Source organism: Typopeltis vanoorti, chromosome 23 (genome assembly GCF_054136105.1).
Source record: "Typopeltis vanoorti isolate ZY-2024b chromosome 23, IOZ_Tvanoo_1.0, whole genome shotgun sequence".
Lineage (NCBI taxonomy): Eukaryota > Metazoa > Arthropoda > Arachnida > Uropygi > Thelyphonidae > Typopeltis > Typopeltis vanoorti.
This window is the reverse complement of record NC_143571.1, coordinates 45,488,332-45,506,784: the sequence shown is the minus strand read 5'-3', so window position 1 is coordinate 45,506,784 and position 18,453 is coordinate 45,488,332. Positions and strand designations below refer to the sequence as shown.

The 18,453-nt window shown below is 34.8% G+C and overlaps 1 protein-coding gene across 3 annotated transcripts in view; it reads right to left on the bottom strand.

The window, feature by feature from the left end:
* LOC150093816 (protein timeless homolog) overlaps positions 1–18,453 on the bottom strand; it is a 671,138-nt gene that overhangs the window by 555,535 nt on the left and 97,150 nt on the right. For all 3 annotated transcript variants that reach the window (XM_090412553.1, XM_090412554.1, XM_090412555.1), the window contains one exon: positions 11,930–12,033. In XM_090412553.1, the coding sequence (XP_090268679.1) occupies positions 11,930–12,033 (104 nt within the window). The remainder of the gene's footprint in view (positions 1–11,929; positions 12,034–18,453) is intronic.

Below are 18,453 nucleotides of genomic sequence, written 5' to 3'. Positions count from 1 at the left end.
CATAGCAAATTCACAAGAATTTGTAATAGTGGACAGTTTCCAACAGTAAATTTCTTTTAGCATATCATTATATCAATAAGCCTTTGGTCAAAATATTCAGTAGTTTGTTATAGTGGGTGAGTATGTTGTGGTAGTAGTTGCTACAGTGTGAGATGAGGTTTCATTGGCTGAAAATATCGTTATAATGTAGTCACACTGATTCGGAAAAATATATAGGTATATTTATCTCAAAGGAAGAAGATTTTTTTCTCTCTCTCTCTTTTTTCTTCCAATCATAAGAAAGGGGGGGGGTACTACACACATTCAGCTTACATACCTTGTTTGTGATGCAGAATATGTATATGTATTTTAAATATGAATATGTATATTAATGAGAAAATTAACTTCATAAAGTTGGAATTAGGCTGTGCATACTGATGAAGTATTTGAGACATTTTTAATTTAATTTTAATTTTATTATTTTGAGGAAAGGAGGGTAGTACAGTTTGATTCGCACCAATTGTCAATTATGACCAATGCCTATTTTATATAACACTGCATTCACTCATTATGCTTTAGCAACATGATGCACCCATGAATCAGCTGATGTACAGTTTTCGTGAACTGTTTGTTTATGATGCTGTTGCTGGCTACATTTATGTTTTGGTGCTTTGTTGTGAATTACAAACTGTTTATAATAATTATTTTATAACTTTAGAAAATTTTATAACTGCCTTAATAATGGCTGATAAAATTCAAAACTAAAGGTACTGTTGCTCCAGTGAAAAGAAGATGATGCATAAACCTATTACATTAGATATCATCATCATCATCATCATCAAATTCCTGCCATGTACCCTCAAGGGGTGTACAGGATATGACAGTACTACATGAAAAAATTACATCATTACTAACTTCCTATCTACAATTTTCCTACAAATCAGTCTGTTACTTGTCAAGACTCCAACATTATCGGATCTTATATTTCTATCGTCTAAGGCACTTTGTACCGTATCAATCCACCTATATCTTGGTCTTCCTCTGGGTCGTTTTCCTGCCAACCTGGCAGAGAACACTTGTTTTGCTAATCTTTCCTCTCCCATTCTATTTAAGTGACCATACCACCTGAGATTAGCTCTGCTAACACATTCCTGGATGCTGACAATGTCAAGTTCTTTAATAATATCCTCATTTTTAATATGATATTGCCATTGATGCCATCTGTTCACGCCTCTAATCTTTCTCAGGACTCTCATATCTGCGGTCTCTAGTCTTTGGTCAAGTGTTTTACTTCTGACCCAGCTCTCAGATCCATAAGTTAAAACTGGTTTGAACACTGTCTTGTATACAGCTAATTTAGTGTTCCGACTAATTTCTTTTTTATTCCATATGAATTTATTCAATTGACTTCCCACCATACCAGCTTTGCTGATTCTGTTGTCTATTTCTATATTTAATTTACCATCTTCAGTGAAAATCGTGCCTAAGTAGCTGAAATGTTTTACTTGTTCCACAAGTTCTCCATTCACAACACAGTTGACATTTTCAATGATTCTGCCTATTTTCATTGTCTTTGTCTTTTTATTGCTGACCTTCATACCATATCTATTACAACAGCTATTAAATTTAGTCAGAGAATCTTGCAGACTTGTAGCGGATTTATTTAGAAGTATAACATCATCCGCATAAAGCAAAGAGCTGACATTAACATCTCCAATTTTGATATCAGGTTTAATACCACATTCCTTCATAATGTGATCCATATAGATAATGAATAACAGAGGGGATAATGTACATCCTTGTCTCACACCAGATTTAACATTAAACCATCTTCCTGTACTTCCTTCAATTCTAACTGCTGACTTACAACTCAAATAAAGAGTAAGTATTGCTTGATATAATGCCCCACTGACACCATATAACTGCAGCGTATTGAATAGTTTCTCTCTTGGCACCTTGTCATACGCCTTTTCCAAATCGACAAAACTTAAATACAGATCTTTGTTGTATTCCCATGCTTTCTCGACTATTTGTCGTAAAGTGAAGATCTGATCCTGACAGCCTCTATTTGGCCTGAATCCAGCTTGTTCTTCACCAAGCTTTTCTTCCACAATTCTTCTCAACCGTTTCTCAAGTATACTTGCATAGATCTTGCCAGGAACACTCAGTAGGGAAATACCTCTGTAATTCTCACATTCAGTTTTATTTCCCTTTTTATATATGGGTACTATGAGAGCTCTACTCCAATCATCAGGAATTCGTCCCTCTGTCCAGGCTTTCTGAACTATGCAGTGCAACCACTGTAAGACTCTTATACCACCATGCTTCAGCATTTCTGGTCGAATATCATCTACTCCTGCTGCCTTTCCACATTTCAAGCCTTTGATGGCTTTTTCTACTTCAAGTATGGATATGTAATCCTGACTGCATGCCTGGTCAGTATTTTTTATCACTGTGCTGTCATCACTGCTTGTTTCATTTAGCAGTTTTTCAAAGTAATTACTCCATACTTCAAGGATATCTTTTTCTCCTGTTTTCATGTCACCTTTATCATCTCTAATTCCTTTTACAGCACTCTTTTCTCCATTCCTAAGCTTCTTCAACAACCTCCAGATTATTTTGCCACCTTCTTGATATTTATTTTCTATATTCTTGCCAAAGTCCTCCCATGACTTTTGTTTAGCTAGTTTTACACACTGTTTAGCTTTCTTACATTTGTCTCTATATTCTGTAAGAGTAAAAGCTGACTTATTTGCCAGGAACTTTTGGTATGCTTTCTTCTTTTCCTTCACTGCCTCTTTAACTTCCTGTGTCTACCAGGGAGTTCTGATTTTTTTATCCTTGCACACAACCTCACCACATGCCTCTCTGGCAGAATCAATGAATGTTTTCTTCAGAGTTTGCCACTGAATTTCCAAGGTTTGATTCCTGTTCTCAAACTCTTTCATTTTTTCTTCAATAATCTTTGTGTATTTTAGTCTACAGTTCACATCTGAGAGCTGCTCAACTTTTATTCGCTTTAAAACTTTCTCACATGTTTTTCTTTTCAATATGAAATTCAATTTTATCCTGCTCAAGACTAAATAGTGATCACTTCCAATTTCAAATCCTCTGTACACTCTGGTGTCTTGCACCAGGGAGAAAACATCACTATCAACAATAACATAGTCAATGAGACTTTTCTTATTCCTAGCCTCTTCTCTCCATGTGAATTTGTGCACATTTTTATGTTGGAACATGGTGTTAGTAATAACAAGTCCATGTCCTGAGCAGAAATCCAACAGATATTTGCCATTATTATTAGCTTTGCTCTTTTCTCCAAATTTTCCCAAAATATTTTTGTATGTCTCACAATCATTTCCTACTCTGCTATTTAGATCCCCAACAAGGACAAACTTTTCCTTTTTCATTGTGTCAGTTGCTTTTTCTAAAGCCCCAAAAAATTCCTCCACTTCTACCTTAGTAGAACCTTCTGTGGGACCATATGCGCAAATAAGTCTCATTGTCCAGTTCCCCATTCTCATATTTGCCCACATTACTCTACTTGAGACTGACTGCCATTCAAGAAGATTAGCCTCGTATTTTATGTTGAATACTATGGCTACTCCTTCTTTTCCTTGATTGTCATTTCCCGAATATAACATTTTGTATTTATTGCTCAGAAAGATCTCACCAGTTTTGGTCTTTTTTGTTTCAGTCACCCCTATTATGTCGATCTGGTACTTATCTAATTCCTCAGCTAGCTCCATTTCTTTGCCATTCAGGCTTCTGACATTGATAGTACCGATCTTTAACTCTGGTGATGTTGAGTTGGGGTTTGTTTTCAGATTTGTTCCAGTAGCTGACTTTTCGCTGTTCGCCCTGGTTCCCTGGCGAAAACAACGGGGGCCTTGTTTAACCGGGCGACGCCCCAGCCGGCATGAAATTTTGTCATGTTGTACCATCATTTTCTATTTTGGTTTAACCAATAAGAATACAATTTGGTCGGCTAAATCCCAAATTGCCAGCCCATCCTCGTTCGTTCAGTATCAAAGTAGATACCCAACTGGGTGCACCACAAGAAGGTGAGGATTGGACATTAGGTCAGAAGCCCTGGTCGGTTCTCCGCATTCCTTTAAAGGCTATGTGGAGGTCTCCTCTCAGTTATACAGCTTTGACCCTTAAGCATCCCCTAAGGTTAAAATTATTAAATTTAGTAAACCTCGGTGTATTGAACACCAAGATAGGCTGCAGGCAAAAAACTCATTTTGCACTACTGTTGTTACAGTTGTTGAAAACGGAGATATAAAGTTCTTAGTGAAGTGAAAAGTGCTACACTAGTTAATGCCAAAGTTATCCATAAACATGACAATCTTATTGCTGAAATTGAAAAACTATTGAATGTGTAAATTGATGACCGAACCATTTGGCCTGTTTCCTTAAGCCAAGATTCAGAATAATTTTTTATTCTGAATAGAATAAAAAATTATTCTATAGTGAATAAATAGTGAAAATAATTCATGATATTTTTGTGAAAATAATTTGAAATTTTTTGTTTGTGTATGTGACGTAAATTAATTCTTTATTTATGTCATTCATACATAAATATGACTGCTTAAAAATGTTATTAAACCATTACATTCATTTATAAGTGAAAAAAAAAAGGAAATTTGTTATGTGATGATGATAGTCTGGAATCTAACATGTATGACTGGGGTATGCCTGTTAATACAGGAATATGCTCTCAATTATTTAATAATAATTAATGAGCATGGCATTTGAGGCTATATCACAATAGATTGGTTTCTTTCACACTCTTGTAAAATAAGTGATGCTTATTTGTTTTATTGTGTTTTTTTCTTAGAAAAAATTTGTGTTTTATAGTATATTACTACTTCTCACGTTTTTATTGTATTTGGTGTATTATATAACATACTTATTGAGATATATCAATATTAAAGTATTTCTGTAAAATTGCAGCAAAAAAGCACAAGCATACAGTAGGAACAAAAAGGAATGCTAACCTAAATATTGCAGTTGAGAACAAGAAGGTTTGCCACACTGAAGAGAAATATGCCACTATTAAAACAAAAGAAGATAAGTGAAAAGTGAATTAACTTTCAAAATCTCAAAACTGAAACAAATTGTTAGACAGATCATATGGGAATTATAAAATGTCAAAAGGTTTTAGAGGAGCTTTATAAAATAAGCCATATAAACTCCAGGAGCTATACAAACTCATTCAGAGTAGGTTTTCACAATAGCAAATGCCAACCAGCATTTCTGTACAAGGAAGTTAAGTAGTAAAAGGAGAGACAGCAATGCAATGAAAAAGGCAAGATATTATAATAACCAGGTAAGTAAGCAGAAAAAAAAAAGAACAACATTATTTGGTATGGTGATTCACTTATAAAACATGCCTGTGTTATTGCTCAAGATTTACAGGAGCAAAATATCAAAAATATAATGAACACAACTCAAAAACAGCAAAAAAAATCAAAAAATCAAAAGAAATGGTAGTTCTTCTAGGTACAAATGATTTAACTAACAAAAATACAGTATAAGAAAGGATATGAAAGGACTTGTTAAAAAAAAAAGAAAAAAAAAAAGCAAGAATGAAGAGCAAGAGGGTGAAAATTATTAGCTTGTTACCAAGATACATTGAGCGAGTTTAATTTTCTGGATATTGATTGTCTTGTTAGAACGATGAAGCAGACTTTATTGAGCTATTTTGAAAGTATATGACAGAAAGAAACACAAGGTCAAAGAGTGTTAGATGTCAGGGAAGGGGAGTTCAGATAAAGATGTGACTGTTCTGCCTCTGGCTGCCAACAACGATCATATTGTACTGACCTCGGAATTGGCTAAGTACGTGCATGTTCCATTCAGAAAAGGTTACATGCTGAATTGCAAATCAAAAAATTATGACCAACTGAAATGAATATAAGTTTGGTCTCATGGTATTGGATTCTAGATGGTTTCTAGATGTTACAGATAAGGATACTGACAGTGCATGGGAAACATTAAAATACTTCAAATACTGGAAGATGTCCCTAGAGTTCAAAGTATAAACAGAGTTGGAGGGAAATGAATGCACAATTTTATTAAGCAAGAGACTGTAAAGAAAAGATAATGTGGAAGGAACAGCATGTGCATATGGATGACATCAGTTATGAAAATTATAAGGTACTGGCCAGAAGAGTTACAAATCTTGTATGGAAAACTGAGTATGAACCAGTTCTGTAAACTAAAGACAACCCAATAGGCTTAGAGGTTGTTGATTATTCATAATAATGCATCATGGTATAAACAACACTAAGTAAGGGGAAAAAAACACATTTAATAAACTTACTAATATTTCACTAGTTTTCTTCCCAGCATTGTCAGAGAACAATTACAACTATGGTAGGCATGCAGCACTGAACTAAGTAACTGTGGAAAATAATTCAAATTTTAACTGAAAGCAGAACAAACATCCTTATATGGTGCCCACTATGGGCCCAATAACAATACAGTTAATTTAGAAAAGCCAGGCTATCAAGTCTCAAAATTATAGTCTCAGAGATCTTTGGTAAATTAAGCACACTCCCAATCTTGGGAATGTGCTTCATAACTGATGCTGATTCTAAAAATAGTCTATCAAATCTATAATGACTTCTATGTAATATAGATATTTTCCTCCATCCTAATCCTATGTGAAGGAGTATACAGAGCATGGGCTGACAATATCAACTTGTCATACAAATGATCACAGATGTAATTTTTGTGCTCTTCAAGATGGATGTTAACTGATCTACCAGTTTTTGCAAAGTTGGCTAAAGTTGGCACAGAGAACTTTATGAACTCCAGGATGTTCAATAAGATGCAACTGATCTTTAGAGGAATGGTGAAAGATCTGAAAGTAGTATGGAGATCATATTTGCAGAGAACATTCACTATTTTTCATAATGTACCCTTAACACATGGGATGGGAATGGTTTTGCTAAGATCCTGTGTGTTGGGTGTAGAAGGGATGGGGAGGGGGCATGCAGTATTTTATATGTTTGTGACTGTCTTTAGTTGGGAGATGAATTTCATTGTCTGATGTGAGACTGCCACCCTGCTTATTGGCTAGTCTGATTGACCAAGTGGTTAGTGTACCTGCTCACCAACCAGCAGATTCAAATCCTGCAGTGGGCATGGATATTTGTGATTGTCTTTAGGTAGAAGATGAATTTCATCGCCAGTTGTGAGACCACTGCACTGTTTAATGAAGGCCTGAAGTAGCTTGAAAAATTTCCAAGTTTGGTCTCTAGAGCAGGATTTCTGGATTATGTAAAAAATAAATTAAGAAATACAAAAAATATATACCACACACACACACAATGTATTTCTTAATTTAATCCTGAATGGTGAACCTACAGAACAAGTAAAACATTTCAGCTATTTAGGCACAATTTTTTGTGAAGATGGCAAACTAAATATGGAAACAGACAACAGAATTAGTAAAGCTGGCATGGCAGGAAATCAGCTGAATAAATTTATATGGAACAACAAAGAAATTAGTCAGAGCACTAAATTAGCTGTATACAAGACAGTTTTCGAACCAATTTTAACTTATGGATCTGAAAGCTGGGTTAGAAATAAAACACTTGATCAATGATAGGAGACTACAGATACGAGATTTATGAGAGAGATTAGTGGGGAAGATCAGTTGGCATCAATGGCACTATTGTATTAAGAATGAGGATATTACAAAAGAACTTGACATTGTTAGCATTCATGTTGTGTTAGCAGAGCTAATCTCAAATGGTACGATCACTTAAACAGAATGGGAGAGGAAAGATTAACAAAACAAATGTTCTTTGCCAGAAAAAAAGACCCAGGTGTAAGGGGATTGATACAGTAAAAAGTGCTTCAGAAGACAGAAATATAAGATCTGATAATGATGGAGTCTTGACAGATAAGAGATTAATTTGGAGGAAAATTATTGATCAGGAGGAGTTAGAAATGGTGTAATTTTTTCATATAGTACGATCATAATATCCTGTACATTCCCTGAGGATACATATCAGGAATTTGATGACGAAAAAATATACAGGTAACCCTCGTATAACGGTACTTATACAATGTGGTTTCGATATAACGTGGTCTAAAATTGTAGTAACCCTTGTTGAACGCGGTACTTATACAACATGGTCTACAAATTATAGTAACCCTTTATCTTTTCATATGTTTTTCACCGCACGACTTAAAAATCCAGTTTTATCATTAAATTTGTGTCTGCCTGTATCCCGCATGTAATTATAAGTAGCGAATTTATATTAGGGGGAAATACCCTTTAGAAGGCATGTACCTCAATTGTTTACCGTATAAAATGTTTATTGTTGAAAATTGTCCTCGTTTCTACCAGGAAAGTGCATTAAAAATCATAAGTGTGTTCATCTCAAGCTGAGCACTTTATTTTCTGGTGAGTTACATACAATATGTAATGCTTGCTTTTTTGTGTAAAAAATTATTTTTATAGTAATGGCCACAAACTGCAATGAAAGGGAAAAACCAACGTTGAAAACAAAATTAATTTCTCCCGAAGAAAAATATTCAAAATCTTGGATTGGATCTGTTGAAAAATGGAGAAAAACCAGGAGTTTTTGCAGGGACTTTGAACTTAAATGACTCAACAATTCGAACAATCAAACAAAATGAACATAAAATCCGAGAAAGTGTTTATTGCTGGGTCAACGATAAGTGCAAAGCGCATTGCTCGTGTATGCGATATTCTAATGGAAAAATGGAGAAATCTCTAATAATTTTGATAGAAGATTGCACCTCAAAAGAAAATTCCTATGGATCGAAATCTTATTAAACAAAAAACTCTCAAAGTTTATAAACATTTATAGTGCAGACCAGGTGTTCAATGCGGATGAATCTGGGTTATATTGGAAAAAAAGTGCAAAAATGCACCTATATTTCGAAAAATGAAAGATCAGCTACTGGATTCAAAGTTTCCAAAGATAGAATTACTCTACTGTTTTGTAGTAATGCATCGGGTGATTACATGACAAAACCAGTGTTTATTAACCAATCCTCAAATCCTCGTGCTATGAAAGATTAAAATATGCATTATTTTTGCCTAAAACATTTATGCATTATGTGCAATGAAGTTTAAGTACAATTTGTAATTTTTATACTTTTATACTATGTATTTGTTTCATGGTTAATGTTTTCTTAACTTACATGAATTACCTGAATTAAATAAAAATTTATTTTTTGTTGGATATGTCATTGTTGTTTATATAAAAACGATTTTGGAACATAACCCTACTTTTTCTATGTGATCTGAGACTCACATAGCGCGATTTATATAACGCGGCATTTCTGCAGAGCCTAATATCCGTGTTATACGAGGGTTACCTGTACAAAGTTGATAAAAATGGGAGAAAAAAAGAAATCTTAAATCGATCCATGGTACAAAATGTAGTGCAAGTTTGAAAATAACCTTCCATGGCTGGGAGTTAAAAAAAAGAAAAAGAAGGGGGGGGGGCTCCAGTCATTGGCTAAAAAAAGTTTTTAAAATGTTTCAGAAAAGGTTTACAAAATGTTCTATATAGAAGTTAGCTGGGGGGGGGGGGTCCACTTCAGTCCCATCCAGCTGTTTGTATATTTTTCCTTTCCATAAGAAATAACCTGCATAAACAGTGAATCTGAATAATTTTACTATGCCAGGGGGAAAGTGTGGCTTAATGAGGTCAAGGGTGCCTGTCAAAGGTACATTAGTGAATAGTGAAAGAATATCAAAACTGACCATGATGTTAAAATCTGTCTCAAAGCAATTTTTTTATTAATGTTTTCAAGTGTAGAGAGTTTTTAAAAGATGAGGAAGAGTTACTTGTAAGGATGACAAGTGATTTGGATAAATGTTTGGCCATTTTGTAGGTGTGACTGTCTATGCTTTCAACTACTGGATGAAGGGGATATTGGGTTTCTGAATTTTATGGATCCTATATATATCTGAGGTGGTTAAACCTTATCATGTCAAACCATTAATAAAAAAAATTTAACCCTGACAGATTCTGACATCATGATCAGCCTTGATATTATGCCATTATTCACCAATGTACCTTTGGCAGAGACCCTTGACCTCATCAAGCCACATTTTACCAACAGCAAAAACTACTCCCATCACATATATTAAAGTTACATCAGAAAAGACAGCTAAAGTTCTCTGTAAACATAATCTTCTTGCCACATTCAAACCATTTCTTCAGATTGCCACTTTCATCCATTTTCCCAAAGATCAACTTCATCCTCCTACTTATCCTGGAGTGTTCCTTGTGCCTGCAGCTTAGTCTATTTCAGACAGACCAGTAGATTAGTTAACATCTAACTTAAAGAACACAAAAATTACATCCACGATCATCTGTATGGCAAGTCGAGACCTGACAGACCATGCTCTGGATACTCTGTCACATAAGATTAAATGGAATAAGACTTCGCTATTAGGTCTGAGAGACTATTTTTGGAATCAACATCAGCTATGAAGCCCTCCCCCCCAACCTCAACAAATATGGTGGAATTAATTTACCAAAGATCTGGGAGAAAGTTATTCTAAGACCAGGTAATTGGACTTCTCCAAATTAACTTTAAAGTTATCTTTCTTAGAGAGAACACCATGTTAGGACATTAGTTTTGTTTCAGTTACAATTGTTTCCAATGCTTTAGTTGAATGCCTTATGCTTGTCACAGTTATTATTTGTAAGTTTCAATAAATTAATTTAATTTTTTCATTTGTTGGTGTTGTTAATACCATGAGCACTAGAACGAATAACTAACAACACCTTTCAATAAACATGTTGAAATAACTTGCTAACATTTTAGAAGAATGTTACTACTGAGTTAAACAAGGAGACATGCTCTGGATACAGTACTTTTGGACTCTGCTAAGGCTTTTGACAGGATACAGCATGAAAGGCTGTTACATAAATTGGAGAATATGGGATTGGATTATAAACTATTAGCATGGATAAGAGGTTGGCTAATTGATAGATCAAAAAGTGATTTATGGGGTGACATGAGTCTGAAAGGTTAAAGGTGACCAGAGGTGTACCCAAATGATCAGTCTTTTGTCCACTGTTTTTCAATCATTAACAGTAATGATATTGAGAATGATTTGAAAGGAGATATACAGTGTTTGCTGATGAGACAAAGATAGCAAAGTAATCAGCAATGAAACAGACATGCAGCACTTAGAGAATGATTTGAACAGGCTGGGATTGTGAGCATGTGAAAATGGCTATCATTTCAATGTTAGTAAATGTAAAGTTATATACACTTGGGCTGTGCACACATCATATTATAATTGTGGGATTAAAATAAAAGAAACTGGACTAGGAATCTTGGCAATTTAGTAGATAGAAAATTGATTGAAGTTCAAGGGGCTAATATAGAAAAGACTGTAAATACAACCTAGAAGATAATTGCAATGGTGAAATGAACATTAACACGTAAATAATTTTTATTTTTCTCTTTAAAATCCTTGATATGACACTACTGTGTGTAGATCTGGTCTGATGCAGATACACTGGACAGGATGCAAAGGGGAAAGAGAAAGTCAGAGTTAAAAAGAATTTTGAGACTGTTAAATGTAGATCATGAAGACAGATTGCGAATTTGTGGACTGCAGATCCTGGCAAACAGGAGAAAGAATAGTGATATGACAGAGATCTACAAACTTCTGAAAGGGTCATAAAGGATACCAAGAGATGAATTGTTTTCTCACATAGAATGATGTGTGACTGAAATTGCTTGCCTTTAGAAATGGTGAGGATAAGTAATGTGAATGAATGTAAGAAAAGGTATGTGTGTTTGATATGCAGTCTCCCTTAATGAGTTCATGATTCACTGTAGGTCTCTCATAATAGTAATAACATTTTCAGTATTGTCATATTTATAAAAGCAAAAAATTTTCTAAATAAATTGCACTCTATCTTACCCTTAATTACATTAGCACATTCCTTAATGCTACTGTCTGGGTTTAAATCCATAGTTGCTAGTGTCATTAATAATTCTTGATAAGCTCTAAGAGCCAAATGCATTCTGAAAAATTGAAAATATTTGTATTAAATGAAGAAAAATAAGCATTTTAACATTCTGCCTAAATATATGAAATAAGTCAGAAAGCATCTATGACGTATGTATTAAAATTACTATAATATAGAACATGCAGGTACATCATTTTGCAGCATAACCTTCTTCCCTCCCACAAGTGTTTGAACACATAGTCAGTCCTCATATTACAACAGGGTTCCGTTCTGGCAAAGCCTGAATAGTAATATAACTGTTATGAATGTGTAATATAACTGCTTTCTTATATTTTTTAACTAGCTTCATTCTTTGTTTATAGTGAAATAATACAATGTACAATTTATAACATAAAATTACTGTATATAGTACTGTACTATAATAAATAATAAAGCATGAGTGTACAGTGTTTTTGTGCACTTACAAGTAAAATAATCAGATTGAAACACATGGAGGAAGAGTAATTTTTCAAAGATGCTACTTTATTAATTGTACAGTTCCTCAGAAGAGGCAGGGGAGGCTAGATAATCAACAACAAATTCTTATTCAGGAATTGCAACAAAACATTCTAAGGATGGTTCACCAGATGCATAACTTGTTGAGGGTATAAACTCATCTTTAAGGGATAATGTGAATATATGAAGCACCATTCGTACACTCTATTGCAAGATATGTTCCTTCCAAAATTCTTTGAATGTTTCCTCACCCTCGGTAATGGCAATAATCTGTGGTTAGACTTATCAAAAGTATTTCTTAAATAATATGCCATGAAAATGGCAATAGCATTCTGGTCAATGAGTTGCAGAAGTGAGGTGGTAATCAGTGAACATATTAATGGGCTGACTATCGCATGAGTGGTGATAAAATTATAAAGTAACGGAATATGACACTTAGAAAAAAAAAATTAATATTTGTAGTATTCTCATTTAGGTTTCCTAGCATAAGTGCCATTCCATTACTTGATAATATCATTATGCTGTCTCCTTATGTCTCGATATTTAAATCTGTTTGTAAGTATGTGTGGTCCTAAGTCGAAAACTGGCTGTATTTGTTCCATTAATGAGCAAACTTTTTGTAAGTCTGCAAAAGAAAATGTTTCAGCTGAGTAGACAGATATTTACACCACCTCTTTCACTTCTTAATCAGTGACAAAATGGCCTTTCAAAGTACTTTCTACAGTTTCTGAGAATTCATCATGCACAAACTTTATGGCACTGAAATCAGTTATAGGAGACTTCATAGGTAGAACCATGACCAACATGCAGCTGATTTGCCACTTCATTGATAGTATCCAGTTGTGAGAAGCAGAAGAGGGATGTTTCAATATTTTCTCCAACTATTGATGTAAATAGTTCTTTGTAATACTGCTATTATACTGTGATGTAATTCATAAATCAATTTTTGAAACTGCGTTTTCAGTCAAAAAAAAAAATGCATAATATTTTTATTGGGTGCACACAGTAATATGACTTCTTTTCAGCCATTTTCTGTCCACTGCTGGACAAAGGCCTCCTCCAGTGCCTTCCACCTTTCTCTGTTCTTGCCAACGGTTGATCATTTTTTATTAACAAAATTTGATAATTCATCACTCCACGTTCTTTTAGGAAGAGGAATAATCTTCTTTTCTGGATAGATGTCCAGCCCATTTCCATTTTAGTCACTTGTTGTGAAGAATGTTGTCAGTGATACGAGTCTGGCTTCTTATCTTTTAATGCGATGCCTAGCATCAGCCTCTCCATTTTTCTTTGAGTAATGCTAGCTTATTTGTCAGTGCTTTTGTTAGAGACCAAGTTTCACAACTATATGTGATTAATGGAAGTTTATACTGATTAAATGTCTTCCTTTTTAAACAGAGTGGGCCATCATTGCTTTGAAAAATGCTTTTCAATTTTCTGAATGCACTCTAGGCAAGTTGAACTCTTCTATTTACAGGGTGTTCGGGATAAATTTGACATATTTATAATTAATTATATTTTTCCGTAAGTTACATGTATTAACACACACTTCTCTTCATTTAAAAGTTTGGACCCTTCTTCATTCATATACAAGATGTCAGAAAGGATGGATAGCTGGAACCCACCTGAATCATGGAAGAGAATAACTTGTATCATGATGATTCGTGCCCGCCATCAAAATAAGGATATTACGACTGCTGCCCAATGCTCCCTGAATACAGTAAAAACAATCAGGCATGAACTAGAGACTTGCAATGATGACTACGAGGATGTAGCAAGAAGAAAGATCCCTAGCAGACGATCTGATTGCGTTCGTACAGCAGAATTCCTCGCAAATCTGCAGGAACAGGTGTTGAAGAACCCTGGCATTGGAATTCGGGCTTTGTTCGTGGAGTTGCTAACTGTAGTCAAGCCCTGGATAACAAGGGTAGCCAATGGTAGGCCGTATGTATGGCAGCAGGATTCGGCCCCTTGCCACACCTCTGGGAAAAGTCAAAAATGGTTGTCTGAAAATTTCTACGACTTCACCAGTCCAAATGTTTGGCCTCCAAACTCCCCAGACCTTAACCCCATGGATTATTTTGTATGGGGCGCAGTTGAAAAAGACACCAATCGCACTTCCAGTAATACAAAAGCCCAGTTAATGGATAAAATTAAAACAGTTTTTGCGGCCCTTCCCAGGGAGACTGTAGCATCAGCTTGTTCGAGGTTCCGAAGCAGAATTGAAGCTGTGATCGATGCTAATGGTGGTTATTTTGAGTAAATCTTGTTGATAGTATTGTAATTAACTCTGCCTGTAATGTTTTTTTGTCAATTCATTAAATTTAATAGATACAAAGAAGATTTTCTTTTTCCTTACGAAACTGTCAAATTTATCCCGAACACCCTGTATATCCTTTTGAAGTCCACAGTTTAGATCAGTGAGATGACCTAAATATGTATATGAAAGATTCTTTCCAAGAAATTGTTTTCTATTATTGTTTTTTGGTGTTACAAAATGATTAAACATCGTTTTAGTTTTTTCTCTGTTTATTTTTACGCCAACTTTTCTGCTTTCATGATATAGGTCCTCTATCATTACATTAAGGTCTTCTGGAGTGTTTTGCAAAAATTATGATATCTGCATATCTTAGGTGTGTTAAGTTTTGTTATTAATTTTTATATCAAAGTTTGTCCAGTTTATATTATTAAATATTTCTTGAAGGACTGCTGTAAAGATTTTGGGTGATAGAGAGTCTCCTGTTGGACATCTTTTTCAATTGATATTTTATTGCTACTCATGTGAAGTTGGATTGCTGCTATTGCAGTGTGGTACATTTCCTGGAGGAGGTCAATATATTCTCAAGCAACTCCCTGATTCTGGAGAATATATTGCATTAGTTTTGATGAAATCAAATGCTTTTTCATAATAAGTAAAGGCTAAAGCAACTGGTTTTCTTCTGCTTTTTCTACTATTTGTTTTACTGCATGAATTTGATCAATTGTGTTAAAGCCTTTGTGGAATCTTGCTTGTTCTGCAGGTTGATTTGAGTCTAGAAGAGAGGTTTAACCTGTTTGTTATTACTTTTGTGAAATTTTGTACAAATTAGAGAAAATACTAATTGGTCTATAGTTCTTTACTTCTTCTTTGTCTCATTTTTTTAAATAACAGTATCAGAGTAGCATTTTTCCAGTTTTCGGTATCTTTCCCTCTTCTAGGCATAGATTTAGTAAGTTTGTGACATGGTGAATTGTGTTGTTTCCTCCACATTTTAATTAAATGGGGAGGAAATATTCTAGTCTGCTTAGAATTTGTTCTTGGTTCCTTATTGAAGTTCCATTCTTATATTTTATTGCAATTATTTGACTTTTACCAACTGATAAATGTTTTCAATTACACATTTGGTTTAATCCTTTATCCAAGTATAAGCAAACAAAGTTTGCGCCTGAAATATATTCCGGACTGGGGCAACTCGTGGCAAAGGTGGTATAACTTCTCATGAATTGCCTTAGAATCCCATAATGCAAAGCACATCTCCTTGCAGACATGTATAATGCTATGCATTAAGGGAAGAGTCACTACCCAGACTGGTTTTGACCTTTACTGATGTCTCATCAGTGGGAGCCAGATTATACTTGGATAAAGGATTAAACCAAATATATAACTGGTAGCATAGCCAAGTGAAAACAGTTCCATCAACTATCTCTAATCCAGAGAATTTTAATAATAAGGTGCGACACCTTTTGGCAACTCATATATGGAAATATGACTTCTCCATTACTTCCGCCTTAGTATCACCACCTCTGGGTGTGAATCCCACTGATGAGATCTCAATAAAGGTCAAAGCCAGTCTGGGTAGTGACCCTTCCCTTAATGCATAGCATTATACAAATCTGCAAGGAGATGTGCTTTTGTGTTTTGCATTATGGGATACTAAGGCAAGTGATAAGAAGTTATACCACCTTTGCCACAAGTTGCCCTAGTCCTGAAAATACTTCAGGCACAAACTTTGTTTGCTTACACTTGGATAAAGGATTAAACCAAATATATAATTGATAGCAAAGCCAGTGGAAAAAACTTCCATGATAAATGTTATCTTAGTTATAAAAATCAATTGGATATTAAATCCTGCATTATTTCAAAGCCGAATACAGAAACTATAACTGTTTCATATGAAATCTGACCAGATGAAGCTTACGGGAATACACTCACCGGCATATATGAGTTGCCCTAGCCAGACCTTATAGGTGTTTTCAATTGTTTCTTTTATTTTTGTAGTGTTATAAGATCTTATTTCATAATCTTTTCCCTTATTGTTTTGCACAGTTCAGCATATTCTATTTTAGAAGTTTAAGTTTTTGTATTGTTTCATATTTCGTCTCTTTTTTAGTAGTTGTAAGGTTTCCTCTGAAACATTATGGTCTTTTTGTTGTTTGCTGCTTTTGAATTCATTGGCTGCTGATATTACTTCTGTTAGGTTTTTGGTTATTTTATTTATGTGTCAACCAAAATACAAAATGATGGTACAACATGACAGAATTTCATGCCGGCTGGGGCTTCGCCCAGTTAAACAAGGCCCCCGTTGTTTACGCTAGGGAACCAGGGCAAACAGCGAAAAGTCAGCTACTGGAACAAACCTGAAAACACACCCCAACTCAACATCACCAGAGTTAAAGATCGGTACTATCAACATAAAAAGCTTGAAGGGCAAAGAAATGGAACTAGCTGAGGAATTAGTACCAGATTGACATAATAGGAGTGATTGAAACAAAAAAGACAAAAACTGGTGAGATGTTTCTGAGCAATAAATACAAAATGTTATACTCAAGCAATGACAATCAAGGAAAAGAAGGGGTAGCCATAGTATTCAACACAAAATATGAGGCTAATCTTCTTGAATGGCAGGCAGTGTCAAGTAGAGTGATGTGGGCAAATATCAGAATGGAGAACTGGACAATGAGACTTATTTGTGCCTATGGTCCCACAGAAGGTTCTACTAAGGTAGAAGTGGAGGAATTTTTTGAGGCTTTAGAGAAAGCAACTGACACTATGAAAAAGAAAAAGTTGATCCTTCTTGGCAATCTAAATAGCAGAGAAGGAAATGATTGTCAGACATATAAAAATATTTTGGGAAAATTTGGAGAAAAGAGCAAAGTTAATAATAATGACAAATACCTGTTGGATTTCAGCTCAGGACATGGAATGGAAATAAAATCTTCCCATGGAGAGAAGTGGCAAAGAATATGCTCTCATTGACTATGTTATTGTTGATAGTGATGTTTTCTTCCTGGTGCAGGACACCAGAGTGTACAGAGGTTTTGAAATTGGAAGTGATCACTATTTATGTTGAAAGTTTATTTTCCACTTGGTTAGAGTATAATAAATTTAGTTTAATCCTTTATCCAAGTGTGAGCAAACAAAGTTTGCGCCTGAAAGTATCTTCAGGACTGGGTTAAGGTGGTAAACACCAGGGCAACTCGTTGTAAAGGTGGAGCAAGCTACCAACACTCCTATCCTAGTATCTCCTATAATGCAAAACACATCTCCTTGCGGATATGTCTATTGTTATGCATTAAGGGAAGGACTGGGTTAAGGTGTACCACCTTAACCCAGTCCTGAAGATACTTTCAGGTGCAAACTTTGTTTGCTCACACTTGGATAAAGGATTAAACTAAATTTATTATGATCACTATTTAGTCTTGAGCAGGATAAAATTGAATTTCATTTTAAAAAGAAGAACATGTAAGAAAGTTTTAAAGTGAAAGTTTTCCAGTTCATATCTGAGCAGCTCTCAGATGTGAACTGTAGACTAAAATACACAAAGATTATAGAAGAAAAAATTAAAGAGTTCGAGAACAGGAACCAAACTTTGGAGATTCAGTGGCAAGACTTGAAGAAAACCCTGATTGATTCAGCCAGAGAGGCATGTGGTGAGGTTGTCTGCAAGGATAAAAAAATCAGAACTCCATGGTGGACACAGGAAGTTAAAGAGGCAGTGAA